The sequence below is a fragment of the Mus pahari genome, chromosome 5 (genome assembly GCF_900095145.1).
Source record: "Mus pahari chromosome 5, PAHARI_EIJ_v1.1, whole genome shotgun sequence".
Classification (NCBI taxonomy): Eukaryota; Metazoa; Chordata; class Mammalia; order Rodentia; family Muridae; genus Mus; species Mus pahari.
In genome coordinates this window covers 65,543,444-65,559,173 of record NC_034594.1, presented here as the reverse complement: position 1 = coordinate 65,559,173, position 15,730 = coordinate 65,543,444, and the positions used below count along the sequence as shown (strand labels likewise).

Sequence of the window (15,730 nt, the reverse complement as noted above, 5' to 3'; positions counted from 1 at the left end):
TGAAGACCATGTTAGGCATGATGGGCCTGGGGTAGTCGAGTACAAAGTCCCCTCGAAACAGCCACACGGATGCATGGCTGAGAACCTCCACTAAGGACACTTCTCTCTGCAAAAGCTCAGAGGCCAGGCTTTCATAGGAAGTGATTGATAAATGGCAAATGTACTTCAAGATCAGAGGGTACAGCATGTTCTTGACCCTTTGCAGGAAGTCCATGTGGTCGGAAAGCCTTGTGAATAGGTTTGGAATATAAGAGGAAGGTTTTGGACACTGTGTGCCCTCATATTCTATGCCACAGGGGTTGTATCGTAGAAAGAACACAGCAGGAATACCTAAGTACTTGGCCAACAATGCCCCACAGGGAACCGTGGGATCTGTAAAGACTACATCAAAGGAGCTGGAATTCAGGTGGTGGAGCAGGGACTCATTGTGCAATATATTTGTACAAGTCTTTAAGAGAACTGTTGACATGTTTTTCAAAGTCTCGAATGTTTTAAAGATTTTCTTCATATAGTTTCCTGTGTCAAAGAACACTTTAAGGTTTCCCATCATTTCTCCCAATTCTTGTCTTGTATAGGGAACGGCATAGGCTTTGAGAGTGAAGAAGTCCTCTCCTTTGATGTACAAGGTCACCTCTGGAGCCAGGACCACAGTCTGGTGCCCTCGGACGTGGAGCTCTCTCACAACATCCTTCATGCTCAGCCAGTGGCTCCCCCCCACAGGAAACACTAGCACCTTCTCACCTTCGGTCCAAGGCAGGGCACACAGCAGGAACAGCACCAGTAATCCTTGCAGGGGCACTCGGAGTCCCATAGTCACCTCAGTGGATGCACAGAAGAATCAGGTTTCCTCACCAGGGGTTGACACTTACTCCTCTAATCTCGCATCCAACCTTACCACACCATTGGGTGGCACCAGCTCCCAGCTATTAATCATTAAAGGATAAATCTACCCTTGGTGCCTGATCAATCCTGATTTCAGCCAACATATCCTGATCTTGTTTCTCTCCTAGAAAACTGTGACAGAACTCTCTCTTTAGAAGACTGCATAGTTGATATCTGGCTTTCCTCCATTTAAAAAACCAAGGCTGTGTACACCCATTCCATTGCATGGCCTCATTCTCTGCTAGCCACATTCTAGCAGGGTGTCCTGAACTCTGAGCATTGCCTGGTATTTGGATTTACAATGCAACATTTCTGTCACCCTACTGGGTAACTCTCTAAAGTCTCCCTCCGCATCCACAAGGAGCACTCATTATACAATCACCTATGAAACATTGCTGAGTCAGCTTGACACAAAAGATCTCAAATTCTATTTTAAANTTCCAGGATAGGCAAGTCCATGGAGATGGCAGGGTAAAGGTTGTCCAGGCTTAGAGTTATAGGATGTCATTTGGAATGAACAGGAATTGTCATGACTGTCAACCAATATGAACATAAAAACATTATACATAAATTTACCTAGTTGGTAGTTTTTGTTTTTGGTTTTGGTTTTGTTTGTTTTTTCGAGACAGGGTTCTCTGTGTAGCCCTGGCTGTCCTGGAACTCACTCTGTAGACCAAGCTGGCCTCGAACTCAGAAATATGCCTGCCTCTGCCTCCCAAGTGCCGAGATTAAAGGCATGCGCCACCACGCCCGGCCTAGTTGGTAGTTTTTAACTACAGATGTGACACAACCTAAATTCACCTGAGAAGGGAGTCTCTCCACTGAGGGATCACTTAGGGCAGACTGGTCTATGAGATTGTCTATGGGAAATGTTTTGGGGGTTTTTTGTTTGTTTGTTTGTTTTTGTTTTTTGATTTTTCAAGACAGGGTTTCTCTGTATAGCCCTGGCTGTCCTAGAACTCACTCTGTAGACCAGGCTGGTCTCGAACTCAGAAATTCGCCTGCCTCTGAGATGTTTTGATGCTCAGTTGCTGTGGGGGTGCTAAGCTCACTGTGAACATACTGCTCCCTGGGCAGGTGACCTCAGCTGTGTGAGAAAACTCCTTCAGCCTGAGCCTGAGTGAGGCAGCAAGCAGTTTCTTCACAGGGTGTCTGCCTGGTCCTTCCTGCTTGAGTTCTTGTCCTGACTCCCCTCAAGGATGGGCTGTGACCTGCAAGAGTAATCCAAAGAAATCCTGCCCTTCTCTAAACTGCTTCTGGTCAGCTTGTTTTATCACAGCAACAGACAGGAAACTAGAACAATGACAAAAACAATCACTAAGCTGTAGTCAATAAAAGAGTAAGTATATCATATGCAAATGATATCTGAGATTTTTAAAAACCCACTAATGAGAGAACGATAAAAATACATGCAAAATAATTTGAGAGATTTAGAAGTCATTCATCGCTGGGCAGTGGTGGCACTTGCCTTTAATCCCAGCACTCAGGAGGCAGAGGCAGGCAGATTTCTGAGTTCGAGGCTAGCCTGGTCTACAGAGCGAGTTCCAGGACAGCCAGGGCTACACAGAGAAACCCTGTCTGGCAAAAAAAAAAAAAAAAAAAAACAATAAATAAATAAATAAATAAATATCACTCATCTGATCTGGTATTACCTAAATTATTAGCTAAATCTCTAGCTATTTAGACACTGATGTGGAATATTGCATGGGAGCTTATTTTATTTACAATGATATATCCTCTCTCCCCTCTCCTATTTATTCTCCATTTCTCCATCTCCTTCCCCCTCTACTGTCCTCTTTCCTTCTTTCCTTCTCTTCCCTCTTCCCCTCTCCTCCCTCACTTCTGTCCTATCACTGTCTCCCTCATACTACCATTTTCTTTGGTGTTGCTTGTTTTTAGTTTTCCACTATGTCTGTCGATATCTCTTTAAAACTGTCCCTCTCACACACCCTGGGTCTTCCTTGCCCTTGCTCTAAATCACGCCCTCCAATATGAAGAAAGCTAGACCACATTTAAGCAGCCAACTTTGTCTATCCTATTAACCTTCCTGGAGATTCTAGGTTTCTCATCTTCATCTCCACTAATGAACCACCTCCTCTCCAGTGGGTCTTTGCTGTTGTTGAAAGAAAACCTGGAGGGAGCTCTGGGGATGCCAGCAAACCTGGGCCTTGTGAGGTTAGTGGAAAAATGGCTCTCTGTCAATGCTTTGACACTTTCCTGCCAACATTGTTCACAACAAGGGAGAAGCACTAACTTAGCAGAGGACATATTTGATGTTCAAAGCAACACAGACCCTCTCCTCAGAATTCTTAATCTTCACCTTCTTCTGTGTCTTTGGGCCTATGTGGCTATATCTTTAAAGGATGCCAATCTTACAGGGTGGGACCCATCCTAAGGATCTCATCTTCACTAAGTCCATCTGCAATGACTGCACAACCAAGCTCAATTTCATAAGTGCTGGCCACTGACTTCAGTGTAGTTTCTTGGGACACACAAGTTAGACCCTAACCTCCACCCATATCCACACACAGTACAAACCTCAGAGTGCAGTTATGGCCAACTTTCTATGTGAGAGAAACTGAGGTTGCTGCTTAAGCAAAGGACAGTAGTTGTAACCCCTGTAGTTTTGAAAGAAACTGAAATTAACTGCCTCTGCTTACACATACACATCAGCATGAGCACACACACTTACACATTCACACACACTCACAAGCATGAGCACACGCATACATATGCACATGCACACGAAGGAATGAAAACATGTGCGCGCACACACATACTCACACAAATGCACAAACACATAAACATGAGCACACACACACTCACAAGCGTGAGCACACACATACACATGCACATGCACACACAGGCAGGAGTGCATGGGTATACACATGCCACACCAACCCCAGTAGAATCTGTGTGACAAGTTCCACAGACTCAAGGGAAAACTTCAAAAGAAGGAGGCCTCCTGGAACCAGTTGTGCAACTCTTGGCCTGAACAAAATACTGAGCCGTAGTTCTCATGGTAATTTATCTGTTTAATTTTCTTTTGTTCCTTTTCTTATTTAAGACATGTTCCTGATAGCCTAGGCTAAGATATTAAGTGAGAAAAATGGGTAAGAAACTATCCCTTGAGATGGGGTCACTAGCCATTCCCTTATCTGTGGGAAAACAAGCGCTTTACTTAATAAAGTATTTACAAAATTACATAATAGTGTTATGATAGATAAAAACTTTCACAACAGGTTGGAGAGATGGCTCAGCAGTTAAGAGCACTGACTACTCTGCCAGAGGTCCTGAGTTCAATTTCCAGCAACCACATGGTGACTCACAACCATCTGCAATGGGATCCAATACACTCCTCTAGTGTGTGTCTGAAGACAGCTGCAGTGTACTCATATCAATAAAAAATAAATAAATCTTTTAAAAAATAAATAAAAGCTATCTTTAAAAAAAAAAACTTTCCAAACAATAAAATTTCATATGGCCGCACGTGTGTCATTGGAAGTGGGCTTTGGTATATGGTAAAGAAAATCTTAAATAAAAAGAATTAAAATAGTTTAAATCTACACTTTGAAGGTTTATAAAACAATTGGGTACTAGATGTTAAACAATAATTGACTATAAAAATTTATTAACCTGCTCTTGGAAATATGCCACTAACCTTGGAGGACTGCCCCACTGAATACATCCTTTCAGAGTTGTATTCTTGGATGATTTCTGTTGTGCCAAATAACAATGATGTTACCTGTTTTATCTGTGATTGCTTCACCAAATACATCTTTTGAGAGTTGTACTACTTGGATGATTTTTGTGCTTTATTGTGCCAAACGACAATGATGATATTCATGGCTGCATCACTAAACACATCCTCTAAGAGTTGCCATACTTGGTTTCTTATGTATAAAAACCCTTGCTTGAGAGCTGCAAAATACACTAAGATTCAAACTGCTTCTACATTTGTTTCTATTTGTCACCGCCGAATCCTTACCCACCTATCCTCGAGGACCCTCTCCCCAGGAACCCCCATACCTGACGGGGGTGTTCTGTGGCGCACACACACACACACACACACACACACACACACACACAAACTATAGACATACTTTGATGTTTCCTTATTATAAGACATAAAATCCAGGCTCCAACTCCTATTCTCCAGAAACATAAAACCCATGTGGTTTTCCAAGAGAGATAACCTTCTCACCTGAAACAGGGATGAAGGAATACATACATCCAGAGGTCACTCAGTGAAAAATCTATCTAGTACATACACTCTTAGCACATGCTCTTAGTCAAAGGGCTGTCTGTGAGATCCTAAAATCCCTATGTGGCAATGTCTTTCTTCATATTTATCCATAAATAACATACATACAAAAGACCTTTACCACATATAAATCCTTTAGCAGATACATAAAACCATATATATATATATATTCCTTATCTGTAAAACCTTGGTTCAATACATCCAGATTTTATAGCTACATAGATATAAAATCATATACAGCTTTAATATCTGCAAACATTGGAGTGGTGCAATGAGCTACTCTAATATCACTATTGTTCAGAGTTTCTGGTCCCACCCTTGGAAAGAGGGCAAGGGTGCACGCATGGCCTGGTTTGTGCTTGGCACTTTGTTGATGGGGAGTAAAGGGGAGAAAACTATCTCTGAGCTAGCTGACTCATGCTCCTAAGGTCCTGCCATCTGCTCCTCCCTTGCGTGACTTCCCCAAGAACAGAAAGACTCACCTCATGGTTTACTATTTATTTAAATTGTGCAATCCCTGTGTGCCTGTTGCCCTTAGAGACCAGAAGAAGGGCATCAGACCCTCTAGGGCTGTGGCTGCAAAAGATGAGCCACTGTGTGTATGTAGAGAATTACACCAGATCCTCTAGAACAGCACTTACCCCTGAGCCGTCCCACCTGCCCCCATTCCTCACTTTGACACAGATAAACCTGTAGTCCTCTACTTTGTAGAAGGAACATTATTTCACTTTGTCTAAGAAGGGTTTTTTTTCACATGAAAATATGCCAATTCATGAGAAAATGTGGCTCAGTTACAAGGTCTGCTGGCTCTTTTAAATATCCAAAACCACAGTAAACAAAGATAACCCATCCGTAACCAAACTATTCACTGAGCTAAGACACCAGAGATTAGGTACGATGTACTTGCCAAGAGTGTTACCATTGTCTTCATCAAGACATTTGTACTTGCAAGTGATTGGATCACAATTTAAATAACCCTGAACCCACATTATTATTCCATAATGTTTTGTGTACTTGCAAGAGAATAACTTCAGGAGAGAAAACTCTGTGCATACCACACAGTATAAACAAATTTTTCTATAACTAATCAAAGATCAGGAGTGGCTATATACAAGATGCACAAGCAAAACCAAAGCAGTGCTTTACCAGTAAACACCTTAAACCAGAAAAGGAAATCACCCATTTGTACTATAATTTCTCCCAAGTCAATAAAATACCAGGGAATAAATTGTAAAAAAGAAATGCACAGGCTGGTGAGATGGCTCAGTGGGTAAGATATCCCGACTGCTCTTCCGAAGGTCCAGAGTTCAAATCCCAGCAACCACATGGTGGCTCANAACCATCNGTAACAAGATCTGACNCCCTCTTCTGGAGTGTCTGAAGACAATTACAGTGTACTTACATATAATAAATAAATAAATCTTATAAAAAGAAAAAGAAAAAAAAGAAATGCACATAATGTAGTTAACAAATCTTTATCAACAGATTTAAAGCAAGGTCTGAAGCAGCAAACAGGCAGACTGGTTTTAAACTGGGATATATCAAGGTAAATCCTGCCAATGTTCTCAAAGTAGAGAAAAAGATATTTAAGGAGATATTAACAGGGTCTAGTGGTATGCTCAGGTTTCGTTTGTTTGTTTTTGTTTTGGTTGGTTGGTTGGTTGTGGTTTTAGAATCAAATGAAACCATTTTAAAGTTTGGAAAGGAAAGTGCATATTGGAGCTCTACAAGAAAATTATGAAAACCAGGAGAATGACTGAGGAGAATGTCTTCCGGACACTAACCCACTCTCAAGCTGCTCAATCAGGATAGATTCTGAGCACACGGTGGACAAGCCAGTGGGACAAGGCACACAGATGAGTAGACGTAAGTAATTCGGGAAATTAAACGTGATAAGTAAGCATTTTAGCTTGGAGAGGAATAATGGACCTAATAGTAAGTGAGAGCAAGGCTCTCCTTAGAGAAGTCACATACAGTGTATCCTTTATGGTATATCCTTTGACAATCTCTTACCAAAAAAGATAAATAAGGTTGCTGACCAAGGAAGAATTAAACATTTTAACTCTATCATGGGGAAAATGTATGTATGTGTTTGGCTTGTAAGAAAATTTTAAAAAGCTAAAATATAAATGTTACCAAAGATAAATTTCATTGATTTGATTCCCCCAAAGTGAAAATTCCAAATGGGAACAGATAAAGAGCCATAAGGAATACTGTAGGCCACACAGAACCCGCTAGGTGTTGGGATGTCTAATGCTCAGGACGCTCACAGTGCTCATCATTAAATATCCCTGCCTTGGCTATAGAATGTGCATATGTAACTCACTGAAGTAAAGATGACACTGATGGCTCACATGCCCAGGACCACAATCAATGAAAAAAGACATCACTACGCAGGATGTTTCCCCAGAAAATCAACGGATTTTAAAACATCGACAATCTCAACATTTGGCAAAAATATGAAAAGACCAAACTCCCATGATCTATTTATGTTAGTATGGAGGCTTGAAATTAGTTTCTCAAACACTGTAAAATATATGAGCTATGTATATTCCCCAACCCACCCCACCTTGCTCCCTTGAACACTAGCCTGTGGGGAAGAGCCAGTGTGTGGAAATGCTGAAGGTAGGGAAAGCACCTAACAGCACTTACCACAGCCTGGTTTTAAAAGCAAAAGTTGAGAAATATTTCTCCACACTTGCTGGCTGAACAGATCTTTGATGTCACTAAAATAGAAACATTTATGCAGTCATTTAAATAAGGAATGTCAAGAAGTGCCTGGAATAAAACCTAGGGCTTACTAGAAAATCAAAAAAGGAAAAATAAAGAATATTATGCCAAGCCTGGCACAGGATCCTACAGTAATTTCAGGTGCAAGGATTGTTTAGGTTAGACATGTGCATGCACGCAACACTTGTGCTAAAATTATGCTCTCATAAGGAATAGCTCAGGATTCATAGCAAGGAAATCCTCACTCCTTATTATGGTTTTTACTATTACTTTTTCAGAACAGTAATAAGAAAGCAGCTGAAATATGACGGGTGACTGCATATCAGTGAGGACAGATTTATAAAAATCTTCATGCCCAAAATAAAAAATTTGTCACAAAGTAATTCAGTGAACCAGAAATCCTAATTGTGGTGAATGTACATGAAAAGATCAGTTGAAATCAAAATTTCTTCTTTCTCAGTTCATGGGTGTTTTAGTTAAGATTTCTATTGCTGTATTGAAAAACACCCTGACTGCAGTGGTTTAGATAGGTGTGGCCCCACAGACTTACTTCTTTGAATGCTTGACCGTAGAGTGTGGCATGATTAGGAGGTGTAGCCTGGTAGGAGTAGGTGTGCCACTATGAAGGCAGGCTTTGAAGTTATATATGCTCAAACTATGCCCACTGTGGCTCACAGTCACCTTCTGCTGCCTGTGGACCAAGATGTAAATTCCTTGGGTCCTTCTCTAGCACCATGTCTGCCTGCATGCCACCATGCTTTCTACCATGATGATAATGGACGGAACCCCTGAAACTGTAAGCCAGCCCCAAATTCAGAGGGTTTTTTGTTGTTGTTGTTGTTTTGTTTTGTTTTGTTTTTAAATAAGCATTGCTGTGGTCATGTTGTCTCTTCACATCAATGGAAACCCTAACTAAGACAATGATCAAAAACAACTTGGAGATGAAAGGTTTTATTTTGTCTTATAGCTTATAGTCCATTGCTAAGGAAAGGCAGGGCAGGAACATGAATGCAGGAACTGAAGCAGAGACCAGGGAGGAATGCTGCTTACTGTCCTTCCTTAGGAGAAAGCCTGTTTCTTATACACCATACCCCAGGACAACCTACTTACAGATGCACCCACAATGAATTTGAGACTCCTAAATCAAGGACTAATTAAGAAAATGCACCAAAGATTGCCTGCAAGCAAATCTCTTGCAGAGATTTTCTTAATTGAGAGTCCCTTTTGGAAGTGATCCGAGCTTATGTTAAATCAACATAAAACTAGCCATACAGTAAGTAGGGTTACTGGAGTTAAACTCAGTCCTCACACATTCTAGGCAAGGATTCATGAGGGAACCCCATCAATCCAGATCATTCTCCATGAAAGAGAGATAATATAGCTAGGACAGTGGCTTTCCCTGATGACAGTCAACACCACCAATGGAGACTACGTTGCGCATCACAGGTCTGGGGAACTACAACACTATAGTAATGTGTGACACCCAAATGGACACTTGGCTGAAGAGGTCAGACGCTGTGACAGGTATCTGAGACTTCAGAAGCAAGTTCTGGGGCAGAATAGAAAAACCAAGGGCAAAATGCACACTTCCACATGTAGCAGAGGTTGTACCCCACTCATTCTTGAAAGTTATGATATCAGTGCATCCCTAAAGGGCTCTGTGAATGTAACAAACAGGGCAAAATCATGTGCACCCACTTTAAGATGGTGGCAAAAGAGGTCCCTGTTGAAGGCCATGGATAGGGGTGAAAAGTACTTAGCTGAGTCAAGCCATACGTAGCGAAAGGATCAGGAAACACAGCAGCAAATGATCTCTGCTTCAAGTACTCACTAGTATGTTGTCATTAGACAAATCCCTTCCATGTGTGAAGAAAGACTCAAAAACACCATACAATGAAGTGATTAATAGAGAAAGTTATTATCTTACTCTGCCTTTCCCCGTCAATAAAGATCTGCAATTTGTGGTCCAGATCCTCCTGAGTGTGAGAAATTGACTAAGACTTTACCATAGAATTCATAGATTGCACCAGGTGCCAACTCACCTCGGGCACAAATCCCACCACCTCATGCCCTCTGTGGCTGAGTTTCTCTGCATGATAAACCAGTGATAGTCATCTATGGGCACCCGCATCAGCCTGCCTGCCTGGGCAAAGCCAGAGGCCAGCAGCAGACACATAAACACACACAGAGAAAGGGAGGCTAGAAACCCTTCAGGAGCTGTGGGAGAAGCACGTTGTGAAAGACNGGCAACAAAAACAGACTCAGCAGTCTGAGTCTTGACCTTTTGTGAAACACGCACACATATGTATCAATAATTATCAAAGGAGAAGAGGCTATCAGATTGAGAGTGGGAAAACACAGGTAGCGTTGGAGAGAAGATAGGAGGGGAGTCATGATGTAATTCTATTGTGTTTGAAAATATAAAAAAAAAATTGATCAAAATATATAATCACCATTACAGGAATTTAAACACCCACACAGTGTAAGTGATGAAACCATTCAGATATTTGAGATTCAGAGAAAGCAAAGCATGGTGAAATCTAAAATATTATAAGAAAAAGCTGTCATTCAAACAAAAGGGAAAGTTAAGCAATTTAGACTCCCACAAATAAAAACCATGCAGATTAAAAGAAAACAACCAGAAAAGAATCAACAATGAACAAACAAACAAACAAAAAGCCCTAAAACGCATGCACCACATACATGACAGTCTGAGTGTTACTATCCCTGAATGGAGACAGGGTGGTTGCTAACTTTGGTTAAAGATGTGAGTGTGTAGTTTCCCTTGGAGGAAATGCAAAAGGCCCACCTGGCTAAGGAAACAGATGCCAGAGGCTGAAGCTGCTCCACAGAAGGAGGGAGAGGACAAGAATGAGCAAAGTGAGACTTCATTTCTTACTGTGTCTCTCACTCTTTTGTCAAAGCAACACAGGCTGGTGATTATAAACAAGAATGTCAGCGATACACACACATCCACAAGCAAGATTTATCAGCTGCACAAACGCACAGATAAGTGTGAATGGTCAAAAGAAATCCATCAAAATAACTGAAAAAGAAGAACGTAAATGCCAAACCATCGTTCAGCAAGGAGTAACTTCATCATCCAAAGCCAAGCTCTTCATGTGCTAAAGGGAAGATGGTGTACCTTGGAAAGTGGCTTTCCCTGGTGGCAGTTGATCCCACCAATGTAAATCACAGTGGGTATCACACAGGTCTGGGGAATTCCAAGGCAAAGACTGTGTTTGACAACCAAATCACGCTGGGCTGAAGAGGTCTGTCATAGTCACCGGGGTCTGGAGAACTTCAGAGGCAATATCTGCAGCACTTTTGAAAAACTTATGACAAAATGCACACTCCGCATGTAGAAGAGAAGGTTCCACACTCTCCTTGAAAGTCATGGTGTCTGTGTATTTCAAGAGAGCTCTGGGGACAAAAGAAGGAGAACTAGGGCACTGGGTGCCATCTTCAAGAAAATGACAAAATACTCCCCTGCTGAAGACCCCACATGGGAGAGAGAAGTACTTGGCTACAGTGAAGCCACACACATCGAAAGGATCAAAGAAATCTGTTTCAAGTACTCCACTAACTTCTTGTTGTTATACAAACTCCTACACTGTGAAAATAAGAGTTCACAGAAATCTTTGGCTGGACTCTTCAGTAGAAGAAGTTTTCCCTCGTCTTGGATTTCCCATTGAGCTTCAGTGAACTCCCTGTAAAAATCCTCCAGAGTGTGAAAGGATGCATAGGTCTTCACTGTACAATTCAGGGATTTTCCCAGCTGCCAACTCACCTCTGGAATGACCACCTCATGGCCTCTGTGAATGACTTTCTACACAACCATCTGCATGGTGAACCAGTGGCTCCCACCAAGGGCACCAACAGCAGCCTGCCTGCCTGGGCCAAGTCAGAGGCCAGCAGAAGGCACACACAGAGGAAGGGAGGCTGGGAAGACTGCAGGAGCCATAGGAGAAGCACAGCCCAAGGCAATCCACCTGCTGAGATCAGAGCTCTCCTAACCCAGCAGAGGAAGTGTGGTCTAAAGAAATATCTACCCACTCAGGAGGGCGTGTACTCGCAAACAGTCCTAGACACTGAATGATTGGGAGAACAGTAATAAATGAGCATGGGTTATTAAGAAATCAAACATACTTGTTTTGTGAACTTTTTCTTGGGCACAATCACACAATGTGAGCTTAGAAATAGTTATGAGGAAATACACTAAACCCTGGGAGTCCAAGTGCTTATACGAAAGGAAGCAAGTATCAAAGAAGCTTATGTTTCTAGAATTGGTCTCAAAGCAAAATTTGAACACTTTCTGCAGGTTACCAGACTGTGTTCCAAAGGGATTTACTGCCCCTGTTTCAAGCCTCAAGGGAAGGGTGCTTAACCTGCCCCTCCTCCCAAGAGACAGTGAATCAACTCTGCCAGAGAGCAAGGCTGCTGCCTCTGTGCACACAGTGGGATTCTTGTTCCATTTTCAAACACTCTTTCATCTGCCTTGCTGATGGAGACTGACAACCATCTCCACAGACCAATCCAGGGACTTACAGGAAGGTGACGCTCAATCTCTTACAACATCCTATCTGACATACCCGTAGGCAGACTTACTCTATGGAGNAGCAGAGAGCTCTGCTGTGATGCCCCTCAGTAGCCCAGGGACCTTCTCCACAGAGCTATGGCTCTGTCTCCCATGGCACTGCAGCATCTGCAGGGTTGCTTCCACCTTGTGGCTACTTTGAACAGTGCTGCCATCAGCACCACATGCAGGGTCTTCTCAGGAATGGATCTCAAGTCCTTCAACTCTGATTAAGGCTGCTAGCTCAAGAGGAAATTCTAGCATTCAGTGCTAAGAGCCGCCAGACAGCTCTACACAGGGCGGTATCATTTTAATTCNCTCCAGGCCTCCATTACTGCCTGGTCTCCACATCCACTCTGAAGCTATTTTACTTCTCTTTAGTGTACTCTTCCTGGTGCTCTGTGCGGCATCTTGTAGACCTGGTGGGTTCTGCTTGCATTTGTGTAACCACTCCCATCTCATGCCTGATCTTGCCAGAACAAGACAGCAACACTTGAATTTGAAAGTCCTGACACTGGAGTCTCTAACCTTCAGGAATACAACTGTCTCCCTTTCCCATTAATTGGTTGAAAAACCTCTCATTGACCAAATACACAAGAATATGAGACAAATGCTCACCTACAACAAAGCCTTTGACTCTCAACACAGCATGGATTCAGAAGAGCTGCTCTAAGTAGTCAGAAGTTCCTTGAGCTGGATAGGGTTGGGGTCTGATTAATTTTGGTATGTGATGTTTTGATTTATCTGCAAGGTTTTTGGTTTTGTTCATTTTGGTTTGGTGGTTGAGATGAGGTTCCTCTGAGTATCCCTGGCTGTCCTAGAACTCGCTCTGGAGACTAGGCTGTCCTTGAGTGTACACAGATCTGCATGTCTCCACCTCCTGAGTGCTGGGATTGAAGCCATGCACCATCACCGCCTGGCATATTTGCAAGTATTTTTCAATTATAAAGTCTACTTGATATTTTTGAGACAAGTACAGCATGCCTAGGGTTTGGACTTACAATGAAACATTTCTGACTGTCACCCTACTGGGTAATTCTCTAAAGTCTCCCTCCCCATCCACACGGAGCACTCACTACACTACCACCTAGGAAACATTGCTGAGTCAGCTTGTCCCAGACAAGGAGGGGTTGTGGCTCTGCTGGGGTTCATTTACCTGGGTTTCTCTGCAATCATCAGAGAACAGTTTTTGAAGCTGCTGGTTGTCATTCGGTGTGGGAGTAAAGGAAGATAATTCACACCCAAAAGGAGATGACTTGATCATAAAGCAGGGTCTACTGAGAGTTCTCCTCACAGTCATGGATGAGAGTCACCAAAACCCAAGGCACTCTTAGGCCCTACCAGGTTAGCAATGATGTAATAAAGCAGGCTTAGTGAGTTCTTGCTTCCTTCCAATGAGCCCCAAGCTTTGGACTGGCCTGGGACGGGCTCACCCTAAATTTCCATTCTCCTGAAGGCTGGGGTTACAGCCTTCTGTGTTCATCCTGGACTCTGAGTGTTCCTGGTAAACGCTACAAACTTGAANCATGCCGCTACAGATACTTCAGTACTTTAACTCAGCAAAGACTATTAGAAAAAGGGGTGATATTTGGAAAGATTACAGATGTAGGAAATAAAAATAAAGGTCTTAAANAATAGACACGGCCTGAACCATAAGCTGGGTAAACACACCAACAGACCTGATACAGTAACCTCTTGCTGGGATGTTCACATCATCAGTACTGAGTCACAGGGATAAATAGGACCTGTGGAAAACACATATGAGGAACTTGGGCTCATTGTCCAATCAGAGACATGTGCAGTAGTCCCAGGCAAGACTTCACAGGGAAGGCAGATAACTTTTTAAAATATGCCACACCTTTAAAAGTGTCTTCAGGTGTTTCAGGCAAAAGGATTTTTGAAAGGCACCAAACAACNGTACTTGTGTTCTTCCTTGATGTAAGGAATGGAGTGTGAACTGATCCCTGAGGCCAAGATCACAGTCTGGTGGCTCCCTCAGGTCCCCATGCACAGCCAGTGGCTGCTATCCATGGGGGTCATCAGCACCTGTCTACCTTCAGTCCAGGGCAGGGCTCCAGCAAGAACAGAGGCCTTGTGTGCCCTCACATGTGGGCCAGGAATCCTGTAGCCATCTTTCCAGAAGCCCTGAGCAGTTAACTTTCCTCACCAGGTTGTGTGCTTCCATCATTAGCGTAGCTGATCTTTGCTACTTTGTGGGATCTTCTTTTTCCCACCTCTTATCCCCCTGGTTTCACTCCCTAACACTAGATGGGAGAGAAAGAGAAACATAGAGGAGAGAGAAAGATAGAGGACCTTGAATCTAATTTATTTCTTTGGGCACGACTACTCACAAACCACAACCAATACTTCCCCCCTCGAACAAGCAACAACACCTCCAACTATCGGGATCCTACTATTTATATGTCCTCTGAAAAGATCCCAGAATTCAGAATGTCACACAATCACAGAAACTGTCTGCAGCTGGCAAAGCCATGCCTCTGCTAGAGCAGGAGGCAAATCACAGTCAGCNGCTGTGGACAGTCCAAAGTAGTCCCATATCCCTACACCTGGGACAAAAACAAAAACATATTCTCATATTTCTGTTTTTAAAGAAATCAAAATGCCAAAATTACCACTACACTACTTTCTTCATCTTACCACCAGGTGATCCACTGCTCCCACTAAGGGCACCGTTCACATCTTTTTCCAGTCCCTGAGAAAAGCTATGGGAACCCATTTCATTTCACTCCTAGCCTCCATATCTGACAAGTTGCAGTTGAGCTCTGAACAGTGTCTGATGCCTTGGTCCCCAGAGCAATCACTGGGTATGATCCCAGAGCTTTGATTTGAAGTGTGCCATTAAAAAGGCTCATTGTTGAGAGCTTCTGCCCCACCTGGTGGCACTATTGAGTCAGTGCATGGTGANGGGGCTAACTCTCCACAGGCCCATGTATACTTTCCTGTCCTTGAAGGAATAGCCACTCCCTGATAGCCTCTCTGCTATGATGTTTCTGCTTTGCCAGAGGCCTAAAGAACATGGAACCTGCCTACAATGAGCTGGTGCTTCTGAAACCATGAGTCAACCTAAAACTTCCCTGCTAGTTAAAACTTATTTCTCTTAGAAACTTCTCACAGCAGTGAAATGTCTCTTTAGTAAAATTTAAGTCTCTCTTCCCATTCTTAAGAGGGACCCAGTGCATTNTAAAATATACATGTTGGCTAAGACAAAGCAAAAGAAAACTTCGAGGCACCATTGGCTCTCTACTTTGGTTCATACA

The 15,730-nt window shown here is 42.7% G+C and overlaps 1 protein-coding gene and 1 pseudogene across 2 annotated transcripts in view; both read right to left on the bottom strand.

The window, feature by feature from the left end:
• LOC110322609 (UDP-glucuronosyltransferase 1-1) overlaps positions 1–15,730 on the bottom strand; it is a 126,709-nt gene that overhangs the window by 58,285 nt on the left and 52,694 nt on the right. The window contains exon 1 of one of the 2 annotated variants that reach the window (XM_029539305.1): positions 11–866. The exons of the other annotated variant lie outside the window; for it this stretch is intronic. Coding sequence (XP_029395165.1) covers positions 11–811 — 801 coding nt within the window. The 5' untranslated portion in view covers positions 812–866. Of the gene's footprint in view, positions 1–10; positions 867–15,730 lie in introns of those variants that run through there. 2 annotated transcript variants of the gene reach the window in all.
• LOC115064061 lies at positions 9,283–15,712 on the bottom strand (annotated as a pseudogene).